Source organism: Rhinatrema bivittatum, chromosome 4, assembly GCF_901001135.1.
Source record: "Rhinatrema bivittatum chromosome 4, aRhiBiv1.1, whole genome shotgun sequence".
Classification (NCBI taxonomy): domain Eukaryota; kingdom Metazoa; phylum Chordata; class Amphibia; order Gymnophiona; family Rhinatrematidae; genus Rhinatrema; species Rhinatrema bivittatum.
The window spans coordinates 333,624,564-333,648,635 of NC_042618.1; the positions used below are offsets into that span (position 1 = coordinate 333,624,564).

At 39.6% G+C, this 24,072-nt stretch overlaps 1 protein-coding gene across 4 annotated transcripts in view; it reads left to right on the forward strand.

Annotated features, from left to right (window-relative positions):
* The window catches only part of TNRC6C (trinucleotide repeat containing adaptor 6C), a 309,688-nt gene extending 295,264 nt beyond the window's left edge, over positions 1 to 14,424 (forward strand). For 2 of the 4 annotated variants that reach the window (XM_029600392.1, XM_029600390.1), the window contains 4 exons: positions 3,593 to 3,787; positions 5,999 to 6,069; positions 9,700 to 9,839; positions 10,727 to 11,087. In XM_029600392.1, the coding sequence (XP_029456252.1) occupies positions 3,593 to 3,787; positions 5,999 to 6,069; positions 9,700 to 9,839; positions 10,727 to 11,087 (767 nt within the window). Of the gene's footprint in view, positions 1 to 3,592; positions 3,788 to 5,998; positions 6,070 to 9,699; positions 9,840 to 10,726 lie in introns of all 4 variants that reach the window. The other 2 variants (XM_029600391.1, XM_029600389.1) reach the window with 1 other exon arrangement.
* Positions 14,425 to 24,072: the final 9,648 nt, after the last annotated feature.

Consider the following 24,072-nt stretch of genomic DNA (forward strand, 5'->3'; position numbering starts at 1 on the left):
TGGGCGCGGGAGCCATGTGTCTCACTGTATTTAGCTTTGCCCTCTCCACACAGTTTTTGTAAGTGATTTTTTTCTAAAACTGCAGCAGTTTTCTTTCCTTTACCTTATGATAGTTTTATTTCTTTTCCTTGTTCTTCTTCTTTCCTCTATCTGCCAGCCACATGGCAGGCCTTAGTCGCTATGCAGTCTGGCAGAGTCTATTTCTATCCCTGCTCTCCTTGCTCTATCTGTTTTTGTACCTTTGTCTGGTGCTGTCTAAATGACTGACTAAATGCAGTCCGTGGATGATCCATGTAGGCTGCTGAGCCTGGGGACTCGTCTGAGTGCTACCCTGCCAGGAGTTCCATGTCGTTTACTGATCAATTGGCATTAGTGGTGGTTCAGATAGTACAGAGATCAATGACCACACTGTTCCTGTGGGGGAGAGAGATTATCCTCACCACATTCAAAGGAACTAGTCTCCACAGGCAGGAACCCTGGATGACGTAGCCTCCCCTTCTGCTTGCCTGTGATAGCAGTGCATTCTCCTTGTGCGAGAGGGTGAGCAGGAGCCTGGGCAAACAGCTTGCCGCACCTTCGATGCCATGCCCAGTAACAGTTGCCCGTGCACATCTGTGACCAGCACACTGTTGATCTGAAGCATCAATGTCAGGACCGTGTCAGGGACCAGGAATGCCATTGAGCGCCATGGTCACCCTTGAAGCAGTCGAGGTGCCGGTGTGCCTTCGATGCCATCGGGGTGCGTGATTGCCCTCGATGACGTAAGGGCCTTCTGTGCTGTAGGCATCTGTGGACGTGGAGTCTCTATGCACTGGAGTCATTGAGCGCCTTGGGCCTCAATGTGGCAGAGTAGCAGCGCCGACCTCTAGTGTCAGGAACCAAGTCTGTCATTAAGCGCAGTTATTGTTTCTAGTGAGAATAATTGTATTTTATCTCAGAATAGGTAAGGGAAGAATTTACTCTGGCATTACCCTTTACTTAATTTGCTTTCAGTTTTTTATTTTATTTTTCATATTATTTAAATATGTATCTGCCTCTGAGAATTAGAAGCACAGTAATGCCATACACTGATAAGTTTTTATTATAAAAATAGAAACATCGAATATGATGACAGATCAAGACTGTAGGGCCCATCTGGACTGTCTAATTTTCTTCCTTTGTTATGCTATGTTGATCTCTGGCTTCCTCTTCTTTCATAGGTATATTTTGCAGTGCCATTAATGCATGTTTTCTTAAAATGCTGCCCTTCTTACAAATTCTGACAGAGGTTTGTAAACTTACTACAACTGTATATTGTAATTTCCAGAGCCTACATTCACAAGTAAAGTGCATTTACATGTGTAAAACTCAGTTTTAAGCATGTAAATGCTTTTGAAAATTAGGCCCTGTAGCCCCAAGTCTGTGCCAAGAGTTGAGGTTCTGCATCTTTTCAGAGAAAGAATGGATTTAATAGGCAACTGTAGTCATAACCCAATGCTAGCAACCTTTGTTTTCAGTTTTTATTTTATTTTTCCTGGGAATTTCAATGTTGTAACAAAAAAGAATTGGTGGGAAAATGATTGTTATACACAGGAGAAAAATTAGCGGAAAAGTAATTTTTCCACCAATTCCTTTTTGTTACAACATTGAAATTCCAAGGAAAAATAAAATAAAAAATGAAAATGAAAATAAAGGTCCTTACCTAATGCTTATTATGCCAGTTGAAAAGGAATTGTATTATTTTGGAAGCCACACTGAGCAGTCATTTGACTGGAATGTACAGGTAATAACTTGTATTAAATAAACATATATGGCCTTTTCTGTTAAATACATCCTCAGACAAAACACATCTGTTACTTTTAATGTTTAATGCATAAACTATTATGCATCACAGAATAACACAATCATTAAACAAACCATAGCAATAAAGGAAATAAAAGTTCAAAAGTTTGCATAGCCTTGAATGTTTGCTCTGATAACATACACTCAAGATGACATACACAGGTTGAGATAGGTATTCATACCTTTGCCTTGTTTGATTGTAATTAGTGTCTGTGTATAAATAGTCAGTTTCTTAGCTCTTGAGAACCCTTGTGCATTTTATCTAGGGCTGCACTGACTGAAGCATGGGGAAAGCAAAAGATCTGTCAAAGGATCTGCAAACAAAAGTAGTTCAACTTTATAAATCAGGAAAAAAAAAATATAAAAAGATATCCGAAGATTTGAAAATGTCAGTCAGTATTTTTCAAACTATGTTCAAGAAGTGGAAAATTAATACCAAGCCATGGTTGGATAGACCAAGAAAGATTTCAGACACAATTGCTAGGAAAATTTGTCAGGATGCCAAAAAAAAACGCACAAGCATCTTCTACTAAAATTCAGGCTTCTCTGAAATAAGGTGTGGGTGTTTCAGCAAGCACAATAAGGAGATACTTGAACAAAAATGAGCTGCATGGTAGAGTTGCCAGAAAAAAAGCCATTGCTGCACCAGTGCCAAAAAACAGCCTGCTTACAATATGCCAAACAGCACCTAGAGAAGCCTCAAAACTTCTGGAACAAAATAATTTGAAGTGATGAGATCAAAACTGAACTTTCTGGTCACAAACATAGACTCTGTTTGGAGAGGAGTCAAAAAGGCCTATGAAGCGAAGCACACCATCCCTACCATGCAGCATGAAGTGGATCTCTACTGTTTTAGGGGAGTGTGAGCTACAGCAGCACAGGGAATTTAGTCAAAATTGATGGCAGGATGAATGCAGCATCTTACCAGAAAATATTGGAGGAGAATTTGCATTCATCAGCCAGGAAGGCTGCGCATTTGGATTTTACAACATGATAATGATCCAAAACATAAGACCAAGTCAACTCTTCAGTGGCTGCAGCAGAAGAAAGTGAAGGTTTTGGAGTGGCCATCACAGTCTCCTGACCTCAACATCATTGAGCCACTTTGCAGTTCATGCTAGACAAATAATTTACAGGATCTGGAGGCTTTTTGCCAAGAGGAATGGGCAGCTTTACCACATGAGAAAATAAAGGGCCTCATTCACAGCTAACACAAAAGGCTGCAAGCCGTCATTGATACAAAAGGGACAATATGTGATATTAAGAACTAAGGGTATGCAAACCTTTGAACAGGACCATTTTATTATTTCCTTTATTGCTATGGTTTGTTTAATGATTGTGCTATTCTGTGATGATGATAGTTTAATTTAGAACACATTAAAAAGAACAGACGTGTTTTGTCTGATCACTCATGTTTTTTTTAAATGTTACATATCTTATGAATTCTGCCAGGAATATGTAAATTTATTAGCATAACTGTATGCCATTGAATTGTCAATAGGTTTTACCTGCATTAAGTGCACTTAACATGGGTAAATAGCTTTTGAAAATTGCTACAATAGTATATTTACATGCATAACTGCTTTGAAAATTTTCTTGAATGTTTTTTTCCCTTTGACACAAAATAGGAAAAACCCTGTAATACTTCGTGCCATTAGATAACATGAGAAATGTCAAGCTGTGATAATGAATTAGGATGATTATTTAACTTGTTTCAATGGCAAATATTTTTAATTACAAAACTGCATGGGTTTTTTTCTTTATATTGTAGGTAAATTGTCAGACATGAAGTCTACATGGTCCTCCAGCCCAATTTCTCATACTCAAGCCTCATTGTCTCATGAACTGTGGAAGGTACCAAGAAACACTACTGCTCCAACAAGGCCACCTCCAGGCTTAACGAACACCAAGCCATCATCTACCTGGGGTGCCAGTCCACTGGGCTGGACCAGCTCCTACTCCTCTGGTATAGTGTCTTGAGTCCAGTGATTTATCATTTATCTTCTGTTACTCAGAATGGATCTTCTAGTGTGTAAGCAAGTTGGTGAATGGTAAAGTTAGCCGGATAACTTTAGCCAAATTTTCAGCTGGACAAGTCTCAGACTGAATATTCTCAGCTGAAGTTATCGGGGTAACTTGCCTCATCAGCTTATTCTGTATTTTGAAATAAAAACCTCTTGGCACAGCAGCAGCCCAATCCCCCACCTCCCAAGTTAAGGGAAAAGTGGGGCCATAGCCACCCGCTAACCATGTCCTTTCTTAGAAATGTGGGCACCCTCAACCCCTTTCACAAAGGGTAATGAAAGCGGAGCAGCACTTAACATCCTCCCTACAAACCCTAACCTACACCCCCAAACCCCTATCCCTCCCGCCCGTCAATAGTCACAGTCATGCATGGTGGCCACACACCCCTCACACCTGACCCGAAGTTACAAACATTACCACAACCCCCTTTGTCAAGCAGTCCCCCCTGAAAGGTAGCAACAGATAGGACATAAGGTCCATCCTTCCAGCTAAGTGTCCCTCTGACATTTAACATTCAGTGAGTTGAATTAAAAAAAAAAAGTGATCCTGGCTTAGCAAAGGGTTTTTAGAGAGTTAAGGTTGGGGTGAAAGAGGGCCAGAGGTAAGTCATTTTGGACAAATTTGGAGGAGGGGGCAGAAATCGTCCCAAGAGGCCTTAACTTTGATCTTAACCGGCTATATTCAAATGTATCTGGGAACACATTCCCACATAACTTTAACCCTGCTCTTGGCCAGCTAACTCTTGGCCAGCTAACTCCAAATACACTGGTAAACAAAGTTTTTCTTTCCTTCAGGCTTTTTGGTGTTCCAAATAGATTTTTTGATGCTGATCACAGATATTTCTTGAAATTTGTACATCACGTAAGGTTTTAGAAACGGCCAATTTTGTGTTACAATAATTGTGAAATTTTAAAACATAATCTCACGTACATATATATTCTTGCTGGACAGTAGTTTTTATGGTTTTTAAAATTCATGTCGTATTTTTGATGGCCATAACATGTAACAGAGACTTACGTTTTTTAAAATACACCAAGAAACTCTGCCTTATAATGCCAGGACTTGCTCGGGCAAGCCCCAACTTGGCTGCAAGATTCCAACTTGTTTCCATGACGACGCAGCCTTATATATGCAGCAGCAGCAATGAGTAGTCTCCTATGCAACATCTGTGTGAATACCTGTCAGACATGCCATTCATATGAAAGAAACGTATGAGAACATGCAGCTACTGCTGAACCACATTGAGTACTCGAGGTACAACTGGAATTTGTTTTGTGATCTTAAGGTAGTTGTAATTCTACTGGGTCTGCAGCTTGGTTACACCAAGTATTGTTGCTTCCTTTGTGAGTGGGACAGTCGAGCAAGAGATTTGCATTACGTCAGAAAAGTTTGGCCTCTCCGCAAGAAGTTGGTTCCAGGGCAGAAGAATGTTGTGCATGACCCATTGGTGGATCCAAGTAAGATATTTCTTCCACCTCTTGCACATCAAACTTGGGCTGATGAAAATCTTTAAGGCAATGAACATGTCATTGAAGATACATTTTCTTCATTCCCACCTGGACTTCTTCCCAGACAACCTTGGTGCTGTGAGTGACAAACATGGTGAAAGGCTTCATCAAGACATTGTCAAAATGGCGAAACTGTATCAAGGCAAGTGGAACCCCTCCATTCTGGGTGACTATTGTTGGACTCTCATCCGCGAAGCGTCGGACAGTGATTACAAACAAAAATCTGCGGCAAAACATTTTTAGTTTTTTCTGGTGCCAACTTTGCCATTATAGCTTATGCCGCTACAGACACAACAATGCTTAATGTATATCGAACTTTTCTAGCAAACGGTACGTGATACAGACATAATAAATGCATATTTGTGTTCAGCTTGTTAAAATCTACTTGTTTCACCAAAGGTTGTGGAGGAAACAAAATGTTCCCAGAAATTTGTTTACCAATGATATCAGAGTTAGGCAGATAAGTTATTTGGCAAACTCAATTCTGCCCCAGAATGCCCCGTTTAAACTGTAAAAGAGATATTGTTAGTCTTAGTTTATGCTTTTTCAGTCATATGTTTTAGTCACATTTTTTTTCTCTGCTAAGTTTGGATTACATCATTAGTGTATTTTGTTTAGCTTCAATTTTTTTTTGTACACTGTAGGTTCTGCTTGGAGCACTGATAGCTCAGGAAGAACAAGCAGCTGGTTAGTTCTTCGTAACCTCACACCCCAGGTAACTAGAATATGCATGCATTATTATGTAAAGAGCAATATATTTCCTGTTAGATATCAGGAGAATTAGTATTATGAGGAGTGGGGAACATGGTCTTTTGCCTTTTGAACCAATAATGATGTAAGTTTAATATATTTGTCAAGGCTACACAGTAACTTTGGTATAGTATAGAAGTACATATATTTATTTTAAATCCAGTTGTCTACCCCAATCCATTAGAGCCACTTTCCCTCTGTAAGTCACTTTTATCTTGTTCATAAAATATACAAATAAACCTTTATTTCAAATGAATGACATTTATTTTTGTTTCTGTTATGAATTTGATCTGCTATGAAGATTTTGTCTAGAGTAGCCAATAGTTTTGTACCTTGACAGATTGATAGTATTTCTTGAGTTAATGTTTTAGGGTTCTGAGATCAATGTCCTTCTATGAGAAAAGAACATGCTTCATAGAAACATAGAATATGAGGGCAGATAAAGACCACAAGGCCTATCTGGCCTGCCCATTTATGCTGCAATATCACAGCACTGACACAATTTCGGGCTTTTACCTTTGTTTTCACTTCCTCACATCAAAGGCTCCTCTCTGCTTATCCCATGCTTTCTTGAATTCTGTTAATGTTTGGTTTCCACTGGGAGACTATTCCATTTAGCCATAAGCCATTCTGCAAATAAATATTTCCTGTACATACTCAGATCATTCCAGACCCAGTGGGTTGTGTATCCCTATCAGCAGATGGAGTCAGAGAACAAAAACTTTGGACAGTGCTACATAAGAAAGAGTGCCACCTGCAGTCCCCCAGTATTTCTCTGACTCCAGCAGATGGTAGAGATGCAAACATGCAGTCTAGGGTTTAGTTAAAAAAAAAAAAAAAAGTGTAGTTAGTTTAGATTAGCTGAACTGAGATTTTGCTCCCTTGAGGTGTTAGGCACCGTTGCGGGCCATCCCTTCAGTGAAGCCGGGTGTCCAGGGGGTTAGATACTCCTGACTATTCCATTTAGCCATCAACCATTCTGCAAATAAATATTTCTGTATGTTATTCCTGAATCCTACCCCCTTTCAGCCTTATATCATGACCTCTTGTTCCACTATTTCCCTTTTTACCTGAAAATATGTGCTTCTTGTGCAGTATTTATATTTTTTAGGTAGCTGAATGTCTCTATCTCCCCTCATCCTTTTGTCTTCTAGTATATACATTTCTCTGTTTGTAAACTTCAGATTAACTTTGTAACTTGCAAAAGAATTGCAATTCCTTTTTTTTCCCCCATAACTTCTGGAGCAAGTGTATTTTCTACTTACACTGGCTATTTTTTCCTAACCCAGTATTGTCTATGACAGATGTCTGCTTCTCCAGTATATAACACAATTTAATTAACCTTTTCTTATGAAAGCATGTATAGGCCTCGTAAGGAGGGTGGCACCCTAATTAGAAGAGAATCAGAGTTCCCTATCACATGCCAATCTCAACATTTCAGAGAAAGTAACTTTATTTTGCTAGTTTTTAATGCTCTATAACTTAGCGATTTAGCTAAATTTCTGAAGCAGCTGGGTTGAAGATGTTTCAATCTTTCAGATGGTATTAGTTTCATGGGATGTACTCTAATCCTAATTGGTAGCAGATTTAATAGAAAGGAAGGTTTGTTTGTTTTTTCAGTCAGCACACAATTAAGCTGTGGCCTTTGTTGCCAGAAGATGTGATCAAGGTTAGTAGTATACAGGGCATTCAGAAAGTATTCAGACCCTTTCACTTTTTCCATATTTTGTTACATTACAGCCTTATTCTAAAATGGATAATATGAATTTTTTTCCCTTATCAATCTACACACAAAACCTCATAATGACAGTTAAATCAGGTTTGTAGAAATTTGTGCAAATTAATTAAAAACAAACCCTGAAATATCATATTTACATAAGTATTCAGACCCTTTGCTATGACTCAAAGTTGAGCTGAGGTGCCTCCTGTTTCCATTGATCATCCTTGAGATGTTTCTCCAACATGATTGGAGTCTACCTATGGTAAATTCAATTGATTGGACGTGATTTGGAAAGGCACACAGCTGTCTATGTAAGGTCCCACAGTTGACGGCATGTCAGAGCAAATCAAAGAAATTGTCTATAGTCCTCTGGGACAGGATTGTCAAGGCACAGATCTGGGGAAGAGTACAAAAAAACTGCTTCAGCATTGAATGTCTCGAACACACTGGCGCCTCCATTCTGAAATGGAAGAAGTTCAGAACCACCAGGACTCTTCCTAGAGCTGGCCGCCCACCCAAACTGAGTAAACGGGAAAGAAGGTCCTTGGACAGGGAGGTGACCAAGAACCCGATAGTCACTCTGACAGAGTTCCAAAGTTCCACTGTGGAGAAGGGAAAAACCTTCCAGAAGGTCAACCATTTCTGCAGCATTCCACCAATCAGGCCTTTATAAGTAGTGTGGCCAGACGGAAGCTACTGCTCTGCAAAAGGCACATGACAGGTCCACTTGGAGTTTGCCAAAAGGCACTTAAAGGACTATCAGAACATTAGAAACAAGATTCTCTGGTCTGATGAAACCAAGGTTGAACTCTTTGGCCTGAATGCCAAGCACCTTGTCTGGTGGAATATACTATCTGTACGGTGAAGCATAGTGGTGATAGCATTATGCTGTGGGGATGTTTTTCAGCTGCAGGAACTGTAAGACTAGTCAGAATTGAGGGAAAGATGAATGGAGCAAAGTATAGAGAGATCCTTGATGAAAACCTGCTCCAAAGCGCTCTGGACCTCAGGCTGGGATGATGATTCACCTTCCAACAACTCACGAACAAGACAACACAGGAGTGGCTTTGGGACAAGTCTGTGAATGTCCTTCAGTGGCCCAGCCACAGCCCAGAGTTGAACCCAATCGAACCTCTTTGGAGAGACCTGAAAATAGCTGTGCATCGATGCTCCCCATCCAATCTGACAGCTTGAGAGGATCTGTAGAGAATGGGAAAAAAATCCCCAAAAACCAGGTATGTCGCGTTTATAGCGTCATACACTAGAAGATTTGAGGCTGTAATCACTGCAAAAGGTCCCTCAGCAAAGTACTGAATAAAAGGTCTGCATGCTTACGTAAATGTGAGATTTCAACTTTTTTGACTTTTATTAATTTGCACAAATGATTTTGCTTTTTTATTATGGGATATTGTGTTTAGATTGAGGAGTAAAATAATGTACATTATCCATTTTAGAATAAGGCTGTAATGTAACAAAATGGGGAAAAAGTGAAGGGGTCGGAATACTTTCTGAACGTCCTGTAGATGGGGTTTAACAAAGGTTTGGACACGTTCATAGAGGACAGATCCATTAACAGTTAATTAGCCAGGTAGACTTGAGATTCACCACCTCTTAGTTCTGACCACTATAGGAGAAAGAATGCTGATAGATCATTAGTGACTGAGCATGGCACTTATTTATGTTCTTAAATCTGTTTAATATTAAAACCTAAAACTTATTTTTGTGCAGAAATTGTTTGGAAAAGTAGTTGTAATAATGCATTCACATTAGAATTTTTAACATGTTTATAAATGATTTAGCAAGTTCTTGATTTTAGACCATTGTTTCTGATTTGACACATTTAATATATTCTTATTCACCTCCTTCATTGACTAGATTGATGGCTCCACATTGCGGACATTGTGTTTGCAGCATGGCCCTCTAATTACATTCCACCTGAATCTAACTCAAGGGAATGCTGTGGTCCGATACAGTTCCAAGGAGGAAGCAGCCAAGGCCCAGAAGTCTCTCCATATGTATGATTTTCCTCATTGTTTTCTGCTAGTTTAAGCAGCCTTTGGTTTTTTAATTATTTTAAATTATTGAAATGCATAAAGTCACATGTCTTCCAAGTAGCATTCATTGCTTTACATTTGTCAAAAACTTTAGTGGGCACTGTCGTTATCCATTCTTGACAATGGCATTCTGTCAGCTGTACAATTTTTTAATTTTCACCCCTGGTAACTTATTGTTTTTGAACCTGTTTAAGCATGTTTAACAGGGATTGGATTTGAGAGAGAAGGAGAAACACTCTTTCCATTTACCACATTGCCTAATAGCCAAACAGTAAGATACCTACCATTGTGATATTTTGATCACAGAAAAATGCTGTCTGTGCCTGCTCAGTAGACTTTTTTTTTTATAACTTTTTTTTAAATCTAAAATATACAGTTATGCCCAAGAAAAACCTTCTGCTTTGTACCCTCTGGTTGTCTTCTCCATCTTGCTGGGAAGCTAAATCATGTAATAGATTTTTCTAGGACTTCAACAAAGCTGCAGAGTAGTAGGAGGGGGTTTATGAAAGGGATGTGTATAGATTTGTCATAAAGATCTTAGGAGAGCTGGCCCTCAATTCATTATATATTTCAACTCTGAAGGCGTTATTGCTCTTAGCCTTTTAGCCTATGGATAAATATATATTTGTTGTGTAATCGTATCTGTACAAGTTCATAGGTAGCAAAAGTGTTAAACAAAAATATCTCCCCTAGAGTTCAAGATTCAAAAAGGAAAAAAGGGGGAGCTCTTAATAGTTTATTTTGAACTGCCAACTGAATTGTTTCCAACATTTTGTCCTAGCTCTGATGCTTTTTTTTATGGAGAACTTATATCTGTATAATTATTTATATTATGTTTTATTTTTAAGGTGCGTTCTGGGAAATACCACCATCCTTGCTGAGTTTGCTGGTGAAGAGGAAGTTAACCGGTTTTTAGCACAAGGCCAGCCACTGCCACCCACCTCCAGTTGGCAGTCCAACACTGGAAGCAGCCAGACCCGCATCGGCTCCACAAGCAGCTCTCATCCACTGGTGCGGAATGACACAGGCCACTGGAACACACCTTGCCTGGGTAGCAAAGGGAGCAACGATTTGCTTTGGGGAGGGGTCCCCCAGTACTCAAGCAGCCTTTGGGGCCCACCTAGTGCAGACGATGGCAGGGTTATCAGAAGCCCAACACCTTTAAACACCCTTCTTCCAGGTGATCTTCTCAGTGGAGAGTCTATGTAAAGGAAGTGACAGACAAAATGAAACCTAACAATCATCAGCACTAAAAGGAAAAAAAATTAACCCTTTCCAGTCCAGGGCTTCATGAAGAATCCAGCTTTAACAGACCAGACTGGCCAGCCCTTTTGTTAGTACCTCTGTCCAATATCTAATCCTAAAACTCCTGCAGAAGTCCTTGTGAACTGTTAACTGAAACAGTATGGGCTTTTTTTTTGGTCAGTGTCACAGCTAATTACATGTGGTTGTGGTTGTTTTTTGTTGTTGTTTCATGGCTTTTTATTTTATATTGTCTGTTTGTAAGGTGTACAAAAAAGTATAAAAGCTGCTTAGACTAGTACTATGATGAAGGGCACTTTTCAGATTATGGGCTGGAAAGGGTAATTTTATCAAGTTTTGATGGGTAAAAAAGGGGGGGGGAGGGACAAATGAAAGCCTATTTAAGTGAGCCTGGGACTATTATGCACATTAACAGGGGCAGACCCAATAATCAGAAGGGGATGGAGCGTGATATAGATAAGCATATGGCACTGGTACAGAAACGAGAGGCATTAGGAATGGTGACTAGGAACTTACAGAGACTGAGAAAGAGGAGAAAGTTCTGTATTCACCATCCTCGTGGGTCTGCCTATGCACATTTTTACCCTTCTTTTATAATTTTTGTCACATCATTTTTTTAAATCCCCAAAAATTATTTTAAAAATATTGAAGACATATCAGACACGCAGATACTTGAATACAAAAGGCCAATAATATGAAATGTGAACTCTTTTTACAGCTGACTGATTACACTTCCATGTTGGCGTGAACATACACACACATACACATACAAAGGCTCTAGGAAATACGTTTTTGGATTTTCTTTTATCATTCATTCTGTATGACTGTGTATTTTAACTGATGTATGTATGTGTGAGTGTGTGCAGTTTAAGAAAGGATGAAATGGTTTTTTCCTCCTTTCCTTCAGTATATGCTTTTTATTTGCTCATTGGTCAAAAAAGTTTGTTCTTTAGCTTCTAGCTTTGCACTGATTGACTGCAGCCCCTCCTGTAGCTAAATCCTGCAATTGGAAAAAGAAATACTTGTGTTAAGAGGGGCTTGCGGCAATTCATGTGTAAATGTTTACTCAAGGACTTATCGCATTTAAAAAGAATTTACAGTGTGTATCTCTGGAGAATAACATGTCTATCTACCTTTTAGCGGCTTTTTATTGTGGACTAATGCAAGAAAAATTATTACCGGAGTATTGCACCATTTTATTTGGGGTGGGGGTTGGGGGGGTTTCCATTCGGAATATAAAAAAAAGAAAAAAAAAAAAAAAGACAATTCTGCTCTTGTTGAACCAGTGGCCATAGATACTTTTAAAGAGAGAGTTGGATGGTTCCCCCCTGAAAGCAGGACCACAAACAGCACTTGGGACAATGTAGGTTTGGACTGCTGTTGGAGGAGCCAGCAATTTTTGGCGCTCACTTGTTTACAAACTTTTTTTTTTCTCCTCCGAACTTTAAAATAAAAAAAAAAAAAAAATTTAAAAATAAAAACTTCCATCGTTTAAAGAGACCTATTTTAAAATGAAGATATGCGACTTCAGAGCTCGGGGATTTGAACAGTGTTTGTTCTTGTTGATGAATCCTTTTCTTTGGCCATTGCTGTGTACTCTATCTATATATATATATAATTTTTGTTTGTTGTTTTCTTGGGCAGGGGGTGGGAAGGGATTGTCATTTAAAAATTTTGTCCTCCTTATTCTGTGTGGGAGCGACCTGTTTTTTTTTTCTTTTTGTTTGTTTGTTTTTGTTATTTTATGATGGTCATTATCTTGCACATGGTGGAAGATGTCTCAGGAAATAGGCAACATTTCCAGAAGAGCAAACTCCACATAACCATTTCATTGTATTTTTAAGAAGAAGAAAAAAAAAAAAAAGAAAAATACCCAACTCCTAGCACTGAAGATATTAAAAAGAGTAAAAACAAAAAAGACACAGAAACAGAAGATACCAATTCTAATCTGTAGCAGTTACATAATTACCAAATAATGGACTTGAAGAATAAACATTTTAAGAGTGCTTTATATATTAAAAAATTGCTTTATGTCAAAACAAAAAACAAATGTTCATTCTTGTTTTGATTGTTTTGGAAGGAAGGTGAGACAATGAAATAACATACCACTGAAGTATGTTTAAAAAAGAAACTAAATTATGAACAATGCATTTCCCTGCCTGCTTGGATCAGGAAACTTGTGCATTACTTTTTTTTTTTTTGTTTGAAAGATTAGCTTTTAAATGGTTTTATCAAATGAATAACTAAAAAAGGGTCCTGTAAGATTGCTAATCAACAGAAGCTGGTTTGAAAGAGGATCATGAACTATGCACAAGCTGAGTTCAAGATGTTTTGTTTTTTTTTCTCTCACGTTTTTCATAGGGTATTTAGCTGAAGACAAGTTTTTCCTCAGAGTAATTACATCTCATTGCCATTGTACACATTCTGTATGTATATACTTAATATATGTATATATGTATATGTATAAATACATATATATATATATTTATAGAACTGCATTCTGAAATGTTACTGAAAGTATGTGACCTGCATGAGGTGAGAACACCTGAGATATTCTTGCCACATGTATGCCATAAAGCTGTTAGAATGTTCGGCCTCACCAGCAGGATGCATTATAGAGATGCAATTTGCATATCTGGCTGTAAGATAGCCAATAACAAAGCAGGTTTAACAATGGCAGATGACATCACAAAGCAGCTGTCCTACATTTGGATTGCAACAGAAAAACTGGATAATAGCCTTTTACGCCCCACAAGAAACTGAATAAGTAATGGGCTCTAAATATGCTGTTATCACACTACTCATTGACAGGTAATCTGCACCATTCTGAATGTCATAAAGCCATGCCTCATTTGTCAAAGTTCATGTTTTCAGGTGGTCATGTCATATTTCATGCTTATATATACATATATCCAAAATATATACATATATTTGTGTCTATATGTGTGTATGTGTATGTATATATGTATTTATATACATACACATACACCTTACCCCCATACACAGTTTTCCATGCTGAAGATTAGTATTGAGTTGTAGAGAAAAACTCCTAACATGTTAAGATGGGAGATGGAAGTTTAAATTTCTTTATGTATTTCAATTGTTTTGCCTTTTATTTTGAATTTAAGATGTCTGTAACTCTGAGATTAAAAAAAAATGTTTGTGGCTTTTAAATGTAATTTCTCCTCATAGAATGTGATTGTTAAAGACTTGCACCAAAAGTTGCTTTCAGAACTATGAAGCTTCTTGGAAACGTAATAAATTGCAGTTTTTCTTGACTGTTCAATGGATGCGCATTTTATGCTTTTAAATATGCATTGTTAATGAAACTCATGCAGTGAATTTTTGTGAACAAATTGTATTATGGTATTTGTGAAATTCACAGTTATGTGAATTAGATCATAAATCATGTTTTCAATATTTTTCTTAATTTAATATACCAGAAATTACATTTTTTTAAAACAGTATAACAAAGGTTTGAGAAAATGGAGGTTAATAGATGTACTTAGAAATAGTACAGAGATCTATTTTTTCTGTTTGCTAAGAAAACAAACATTTTTGGGTTGTATGGGTCATCGTATTGGAGTCTATTGATCTGAAAAATTAAGTTGCTATTCAAAAAAGTTAATTTCTAATTTCATATAGCCTTACTGATTTGTACAGTAAATGTCATCCTTTAGGTAAGCATGGCATTGTAAAATCTTTAAATCAAGAAATCAGATTTACATAATGGTCAATCAGCAGCATGTAATCAAAGCTTCCTTATTGTCCATTGCAGACCATCCAGACATGGGTTATGTCCCCTCTGCCAGCAAATGGAAACAGGAAAAAAAAAGCTCAAAGCTGATTCCACTCAACCCTCGAGGGGATCTGGTGCTGCCTTCAGCTTTTCAGTGTTTCTCTATCTCCAGCTGATAGTGCATACATGTGGACTGGTGCTGCAGCTATGAGTAGACCGTTCTTGGGAAGGCTGTAGATCCAGATTCCCGATGGAGCATTAGCTGAGTCTTGGGGAGATGTTCTAGGTGATGGTCCTGGTAGGACTGATGCTCCCTTCCCCCTTGGGAACCAAATCGGTCAAAGCATTGCACTTACATGAATGATGATATAAGTCTTCCAGAATTTTAGGACCTGATTTTCAAAAGCATTTACATGCATAAAATTCAGTTTTATGCATGTGGGCTTTTAGACAATTGCCGTAGGAGCATAGTTCCCTCTAAGCTGAGTGCATTAGCAATTGCTCATACATTTCGGAGCATCGCTCACAGTTTTACATAGTCACATAAATTTTTCTTTGAGCTATATACAGAAATGCAATGCTAATACTGGTGCTCAAAAATTGTTGATTTAAAAAAAGGATTGTTCACATGAAAAAAAATGTGCACACACCTAGTCCCTCCTTGGAGCATTCCTAGGAGTTGTGTGTAAAAGTATGCACGAAAGCAATTTCATGCATACTGTTGCATACTAGAATAGAAAGACGTGTTCCCATGGGCAGAGTTAATGCAGGGAAATCATTATATGCATAAGTCCACTTTGAAAATTCAGCTTGAAGTCTACATATACTTTAGTGACTCTTTGGTGGTTGAAGTTATTTTACATGTATTATCGTGCTTCCATAAGTTTCTTGAAATTTGTAACTATACAACACGCAATCTGATCATGTTAAAAGACCACTTATAAGAATGTACATTCAGTTAAAAGGTAAGAATCTAAAACAGTGATTGCCCTAAAAGAATATTTTACTGAGATTATGAACAGGATTTAATGTAAAATGTGTACTCAAAATTATCAATATGCTCCTGTTGACCATTCAGACTTGTTCGTTGGTGCTTTTTGTTCTAAAACTGATAGTTTAGCATAGTTGGTAAGTCTGTATTAAACCCTTGCGTAAATGTTATCCACAAGGTCAGTCTTTGAATTAGACTATATTTGCAATTCAGACATAATAGAGAAAAGTGACAATTCAGGTTATGAGTCACCTTCTTTCAAATATGGTACCACAGGAGTGACTTTGTAGTTAAATTGGAGATAGTGTACAAGGTGGGCCTCAGGTGTGTTAGACTTTGTATTTGTTTATATATTCACTTTATGCAATATAATATAGATAGCCAGGACATACACTTCTAGCATCCGCCCTTTTATAAAGAAATCGGACACAATAAACATACTGACACCTGAGTGGAATCAAATAGGCCGCTGTTTTATTACAATGTACAACCAAGAGCCCAAGCCAGGAGTACACTGAAGATCATCCGCCACCAACCAGCAAGATGAAGGCCACCCAGCTTGCAGGTTATCAGCTTTTCATTAATACCACACCCACGAACCCTGTCTCAGCCCAGCAAGGAGCCATGCAAGGAAACGCAAATGGGACAATTGCATCCAGTTGCTCCATTCCAGCAATCCAGACATGTCCACCATCAAATCACTAAACCCCAAACCAGCTTGGGCAACCCGCCATAGGCACAGGTAAGAAACTAACCTGTGACCCCCAAAGATGTGGCCATGATTCCTAACTCAGCAGATCCTCCAAGGCCTCCTGAAATGTATTTAGGAACTAATCTAAACCAATAAAGGACAAGTGGACCCCATCAGCACGGAACAGCCCACTCATGCTTGATGTGATGCCCACCTAACAAACTTAGCCAAGAACTAATCTGCTGGTTGACCTTAGCCTGACTGATGCCAAATCACCTTATCCATTTCAGAAGGCCTTGCGATAATGTCTGACCAGCAAATTGCAGCAGCAGGCAACAGCAGAGAAATTGATGTTAAAACCTTCCTGGCCATGCTGAAAAATTTGCACCCAGGCATCTTACCCCAGTCATTACCACTCAAATGAATAATCAACACCCTCGGCTGACCAAACCATTCCAATCTGCGCCACAGACACAGCATCAACTCATTCCACAACATCACCCTTCGTCCCAACCAGAGAATAGTCGCATGTACGCATGCATGTCTATAGGCCCACATGATGTAGAAATGTCCAACAATCCATGCAAATAGCCCCAAACATGCAGAACCTGCAACTTAGGAACACATGGAACCAGGACATACATACCCCTCGAATGAGTGATTTCTGTCGACATGCCACTAGACAAATCCAACTGAGCCACCATTGTTGCCGCTACAGTCCAGAAGGAATGAGTTACAAACCGACTCACGTTCAAGCCAAGAGCAGACAAACCCGACCACAAAACCATTTCAGACTGGTTCTTAGTTAATAGATGAAGGTTAGAGTGCACTAAAAAAAAAAAAAAGGGATCCACCCATTGATTGGATCTGATTAAAAGCAACAGTGTTTGCAACGGGACAGGAATGCAAATCAGGAACAGCTCGCAAAACCACAGAAGCACCCTTGCCACTCTGATTAGTTTTAGACCTAGGAACGTAAAGAATAAGCAAATCATGATGCATGACGTGCTGGACTAACAATCCAGTGGACTCCGCCCCCATAGTCGCCTAGCTACAAGCTCACTAATCCAAAAAGCTCCAAAGAACACAAGCACAAAAGCCAAACGGAACAAATCGTATTCGTATTGCGACACATGCCCGACAGCACATCCCATAAGCGGAACAAGATTTGAATGATGGGCAGCCGCCTATCCAAACCTTGCACTGCTCCTTTGGACCACCCAATCAACAGGTGACGGACCAAGAAACAACAGATAGGGAAACCCCATCCATATGCCTGCATAAAAAAAAAAAAGAAAGTCCCAATAACTGCCTAGACGCTGCTGCTTTCGATGCTTCCTCTGCCTTTGCTTTCTCAATAAATTGCAGCAAGAAAACATCAGGGACAGGACCCCACCGCCAACCCACGGATGTTAGAAATGACACCACGTAACTCATCCACATAGAAGGGGCTAGGGATGCTCGCAGCAGCTTCCATGCTTCCGGGAACCAAATTTCCATAGAGGGAGGTACTGAAGCTCTGCATAGATCTGCCTTTGGAGCAAGTTTCTGAAATGCGCCCACTTGCAACGCAAAAGAGAATCACAGTGTTAGTTACGCCCGGAACAGGCCAAGCCCACGCGTTAACATTCAACATCATGCAATGGAGCACAAAATCACGCAACAAGTCAGAAGCCATCAAACATTTAGCAGATCTCTTATTGATAACCTCTACCACACCTAGATTATCACACCAGAAAATCACTTTGTCATACAAGCAGGAACCCCATAAATAATTTGCCACCACCATCGGAAACAATTCAAAGAAAGTAATGTTTCGTGTGCTGCCGGCAAGCTTCCAATCATCAGGCCATAATGCTGCACATCAGGAACCTTGACAATAAGCTCCAAAACCGAAAGAACCTGTCATCAGTATAGAGCTCCAAGTCATGACTCAATAACGTGCTAGACTGTCAAAGCAAAGTACCATTAAAATCTGCAAAGAACCAATCCCAAACTGCAAGATCTTCATGTACTCCATGAATAACATGAATATTGTGATTGCTCTTCCTAACCCCCGACATCGCTGATGACAACCAGCGCAGGAATACTCTCCCTATGGGAATAACCCTACAGGCAAAGTTTAAACTACCTACTAAAGATTGCATCTGCCGTAAGGTCATTTTCTTGCAAAGCAACATACTCCCTACCATATCTGTCATGGATGCAACTTTGTCCAAAGGCAACCGAGAAATCATGTCAACCGAATCCAACTCGATCCCCAGAAAGACTAAGCAAGTGCAAGGCCCCTCCGTTTTCCTCTCAGCAATGGGAATGCCAAAATTGGAAGAAACCTCCCATAAGCACCACAAAACATCAGCACAGACACCAGAGTTAGCCCTGCCAACAAATTTATTTATTTATTTATTTTTATATAGCGGTGTTCGATTTTACATATCACATCGGTTTACATTTAAACAAAATTTGCAGGAACTCATGCGTTACCTTTGTCAAATAAAAAATCATCCAAATAATGAATAGTGTTTAGACTCCCAGATCGTTGTCCAACCATCCACTGTACAAAGGTGCTAAATGCTACAAAATACGTGCATGCGATGGAGCATTCCATGGGCATACATTTGTCAAAAAAAATAACCATTGAAACGAAATCCCAGCAACACAAAATTATCCAGATGAACGAATGGACAAGAGCCGAAAAGCAGACTCAATGTCCACTTTGGCCATGAAGGCCCCCTGACCGCAACTCCGAACTAAATGAACTCCAGAATCAAATAATGCCCAACCCAATCTCACCCTGGAATTTGTTCCTAACTACATTGACCATTTTCTGAACTGAAAGGCAATTCTCCCCCCACCCACAGACAATGGATCCGAAAAAGGAATCTGGAAACCATACTCGAATCCATGAAACAATAGTAAACGCAACCTCCACTTTTGAGTAAACCTTAAGCCATGGCAACATGGCACAGCCCGTATCAGAGTCTGAGCCCTATACAGGGACTCATTTTGAAACTCCTTTGGCTGCAGGCCCACCAGGGACTTTTATCACCTGCCCGCTTAAGGCATTTAGAGACGGGGTGACTGGCTCCACAACCGGAGCACACATGACGAAAATATACCATCTGGTAAGTTGCAAATTGGTTGAAACACCAGCCAACATCGAGCAAACCCGCCCCAGTTCTCCCTGCACCACTAGGTGGGGGTTCTGCTCAAAAGGGCCTCCCACTTGAACCACCGGTGATGCCACTTGAAGTACCCATGGAAGAGGAAGTGAACTTACTATTCATCTGAGCTAACCCTAAGCCAACATCCTGAGTACCCAACGACATAAACTTCTCCATACGGTCTTGGAATTGCTCATCATAATTGAGCCATGACTATCCCTCATACTCCCGGCTGGCAGCCAAAATCGCATCTGCATAAGCCAGTAAAGGCCCTTATTGTGAAGCATAACTGACAGATGACATTTGCCAACCTAAGACCGGATCCAGTTGAGTATATTATGCAAAACCTTTTTCTGAGTCCCAGGGAAAAGCAAGTTTGCTTACCGTAAATGGTGTTTTCCGTAGCTAGCAGGGAATTTAGCCAGGCAGTGTGGGTGATGTCATCCATGATGTCGCGAGGCGGAGCTTACTCTCAGCTCAAAGAGCTTTGAAGTGCACATGCACTGGCGTTCCTGCGCTCCTCGAGCTGTCTCCTCAGTTGTTTTTTTCCAAGCTAAATGTGAGTGTAGGTGTTGAAAAGGAATGGCTGTCCAGGGAGGCGGGAGGGATTGCGCGTGGCTAAATTCCCTGCTATCTATGGAAAACACCATTTACGGTAAGCAAACTTGCTTTTTTCTGTCGATAAGCAGGGCATTTAGCCATGCAGCGTGGGACTCCCAAACACATAGGTTGCGCCCAGAAGGTTCTTGATTTTCTTTTTTTTTTTTTATTTTAGCAACCTATGGATTATGGACAGCCATTACAGGTTTTTAACATTATGTAGAATTGCCAACCCCAGCAAGGAGTCCGCTGTGGATTGTTGGGCTAGGCAATTATGCAAAGTGAAAGTGTGAATGGAAGACCAAGTTGCTGCCTTGCAGATATCTTGAATGGGCATGCCCTGGATATGTGCTATTGAAGTGGCCATTGCGCTGATCTGGTGAGCTCTAACTGAAGTTGGTAGAGAAATCGACTTTTGGGAGTAGCAGAACTGGATGCAAGCTATTAGCCAGTTTGATAGAGACCTTTTAGAAGACTATATGTCCTTGGTTGTTTGGGCTAAACAAGACAAATGATTGAGAGGTACACCTGATGGGTTGCATCCTGTTTTTGTAATAGGCTAAAGCTAAGAACATAAGAACATGCCATACTGGGTCAGACCAAGGGTCCATCAAGCCCAGCATCCTGTTTCCAACAGTGGCCAATCTAGGCCATAAGAACCTGGCAAGAACTCAAAAACTAAGTCTATTCCATGCTACTGATGCTAGTAATAGTGGTTATTTTCTAAGTCAACTTAATTAATAGCAGGTAATGGACTTCTCCTCCAAGAACTTATCCCATCCTTCTTTAAACACAGTTATACTAACTGCACTAACCACATCCTCTGGCAACAAATTCCAGCGTTTAATTGTGCATTGAGTAAAAAAGAACTTTCTCCGATTAGTTTTAAATGTGCCACATGCTAACTTCATGGAGTGCCCCCTAGTCTTTCTATTATCCGAAAGAGTAAATAACCGATTCACATCTACCCGTTCTAGACCTCTCATGATTTTAAACACCTATATCATATCCCCCCTCAGCCGTCTCTTCTCCAAGCTGAAAAGTCCTAACCTCTTTAGTCTTTCCTCATAGGGGAGCTGTTCCATTCCCCTTATCATTTTGGTAACCCTTCTCTGTACCTTCTCCATCACAATTATATCTTTTTTGAGATGCGGTGACCAGAATTGTACACAGTATTCAAGGTGCAGTCTCACCATGGAGCGCTACAGAGGCATTTTGACATTTTCCGTTTTATTGACAATTCCCTTTCTAATAATTCCCAACATTCTGTTTGCTTTTTTGACTGCCACAGCACACTGAACCGACGATTTCAATGTGTTATCCACTATGATGCCTAGATCTCTTTCTTGGGTTGTAGCACCTAATATGGAACCTAACATTGTGTAACTATAGCATGGGTTATTTTTCCCTATATGCATCACCTTGCACTTATCCACATTCAATTTCATCTGCCATTTTGATGCCCAACTTTCCAGTCTCACAAAGTCTTCCTGCAATTTATCACAATCTGCTTGTGATTTAACTACTCTGAACAATTTTGTATCATCTGCAGATTTGATTAACTCACTCGGCTTATTTCTTTCCAGATCATTTATAAATATATTGAAAAGTAAGGGTCCCAAAACAGATCCCTGAGGCACTCCACTGCCCACTCCCTTCCACTGAGAAAATTGTCCATTTAATCCTACTCTCTGTTTCCTGTCTTTTAGCCAGTTTGCAATCCACGAAAGGACATCGCCACCTATCCCATGACTTTTTACTTTTCCTAGAAGCCTCTCATGAGGAACTTTGTCAAACGCCTTCTGAAAATCCAAATACACTACAACTGCCAGTTCACCGTTATCTACATGTTTATTAACTCCTTCAAAAAAGTGAAGCAGATTTGTGAGGCAAGACTTGCCCTGGGTAAAGCCATGCTGACTTTGTTCCATTAAACCATGTCTTTCTATATGTTCTGTGATTTTGATGTTTAGAACACTTTCCACTATTTTTCCTGGCACTGAAGTCAAGCTAACTGGTCTGTAGTTTCCCGGATCGCCCCGGAGCCCTTTTTAAATATTGGGGTTACATTAGCTATCCTCCAGTCTTCAGGTACAATGGATGATTTTAATGATAGGCTACAAATTTTTACTAATAGGTCTGAAATTTCATTTTTTGGTTCCTTCAGAACTCTGGGGTGTATACCATCCGGTCCAGGTGATTTACTACTCTTCAGTTTGTCAATCAGGTCTACCACATCTTCTAGGTTCACCGTGATTTTATTCAGTCCATCTGAATCATTACCCCTGAAAACCTTCTCCAGTACGGTACCTCCCCAACATCCTCTTCAGTAAACACCGAAGCAAAGAAATCATTTAATCTTTCTGCGATGGTCTTATCTTCTCTAAGTGCCCCTTTAACTCCTCAATCATCTAACGGTCCAACTGACTCCCTCACAGGCTTTCTGCTTCGGATATATTTTAAAATGTTTTTACTGTGAGTTTTTGCCTCTATGGCCAACTTCTTTTCAAATTCTCTCTTAGCCTGTCTTATCAATGTCTTACATTTAACTTGCCAACGTTTATGCATTATCCTATTTTCTTCTGTTGGATCCTTCTTCCAATTTTTGAATGAAGATCTTTTGGCTAAAATAGCTTCTTTCACCTCCCCTTTTAACCATGCCGGTAATCATTTTGCCGCCTTTCCACCTTTCTTAATGTGTGGAATACATCTGGACTGTGCTTCTAGAATGGTATTTTTTTTAACAATGACCATGCCTCTTGCACATTTTTTACTTTTGTAGCTGCTCCTTTCAGTTTTTTTTCTAACAATTTTTCTCATTTTATCAAAGTTTCCCTTTTGAAAGTTTAGCACTAGAGCCGTGGATTTTGCATACTGTTCCTCTTCCAGTCATTAATTCAAATTTGATCATATTATGATCACTATTGCCAAGCGGCCCCACCACCGTTACCTCTCTCACCAAGTCCTGTGCTCCACTGAGAATTAGATCTAAAATTGCTCCCTTTCTCGTCTGTTCCTGAACCAATTGCTCCATAAAGCTATCATTTATTCCATCCAGGAACGTTATCTCTCTAGCATGTCCCGATGATACATTTACCCAGTCAATATTGGGGTAATTGAAGTCTCCCATTATTACCGCACTACCAATTTGGTTAGCTTCCCTAATTTCTCTTAGCATTTCACTGTCCGTCTCACCATCTTGACCAGGTGGACGGTAGTATACTCCTATCACTATATTCTTCCCCGACACACAAGGGATTTCTACCCATAAAGATTCAATTTTGCATTTAGTCTCATGCAGGATGTTTATCCTGTTGGACTCTATGCCATTCTGGACAAAAAGCGCCACACCGCCTCCCGGGTGCTCCTCTCTGTCATTGCGATATAATTTGTACCCCGGTATAGCACTGTCCCATTGGTTATCCTCCCACCATGTTTCTGAGATGCCAATTAAGTCTATGTCATCATTCACTGCTATACATTCTAATTCTCCCATCTTACTTAGACTTCCGGCATTAGTATGCAAACATTTCAAAGTTTGTTTTTTGTTTTTATTTTCATTCTGCTTTTTAATTGATAGGGATAAGTTAGAATTTTTTAGCTCAGGTGAGTTTTTAGTTACAGACACTTGGACTACTTTTCTTATTATTGGAACCTCACTGTCGGGATGCCCTAATTCTAATGCATCATTAGTATCCTTTGAAGATACCTCTCTCCGAACCATGCGCTGGTGAGCGACTGTCGGC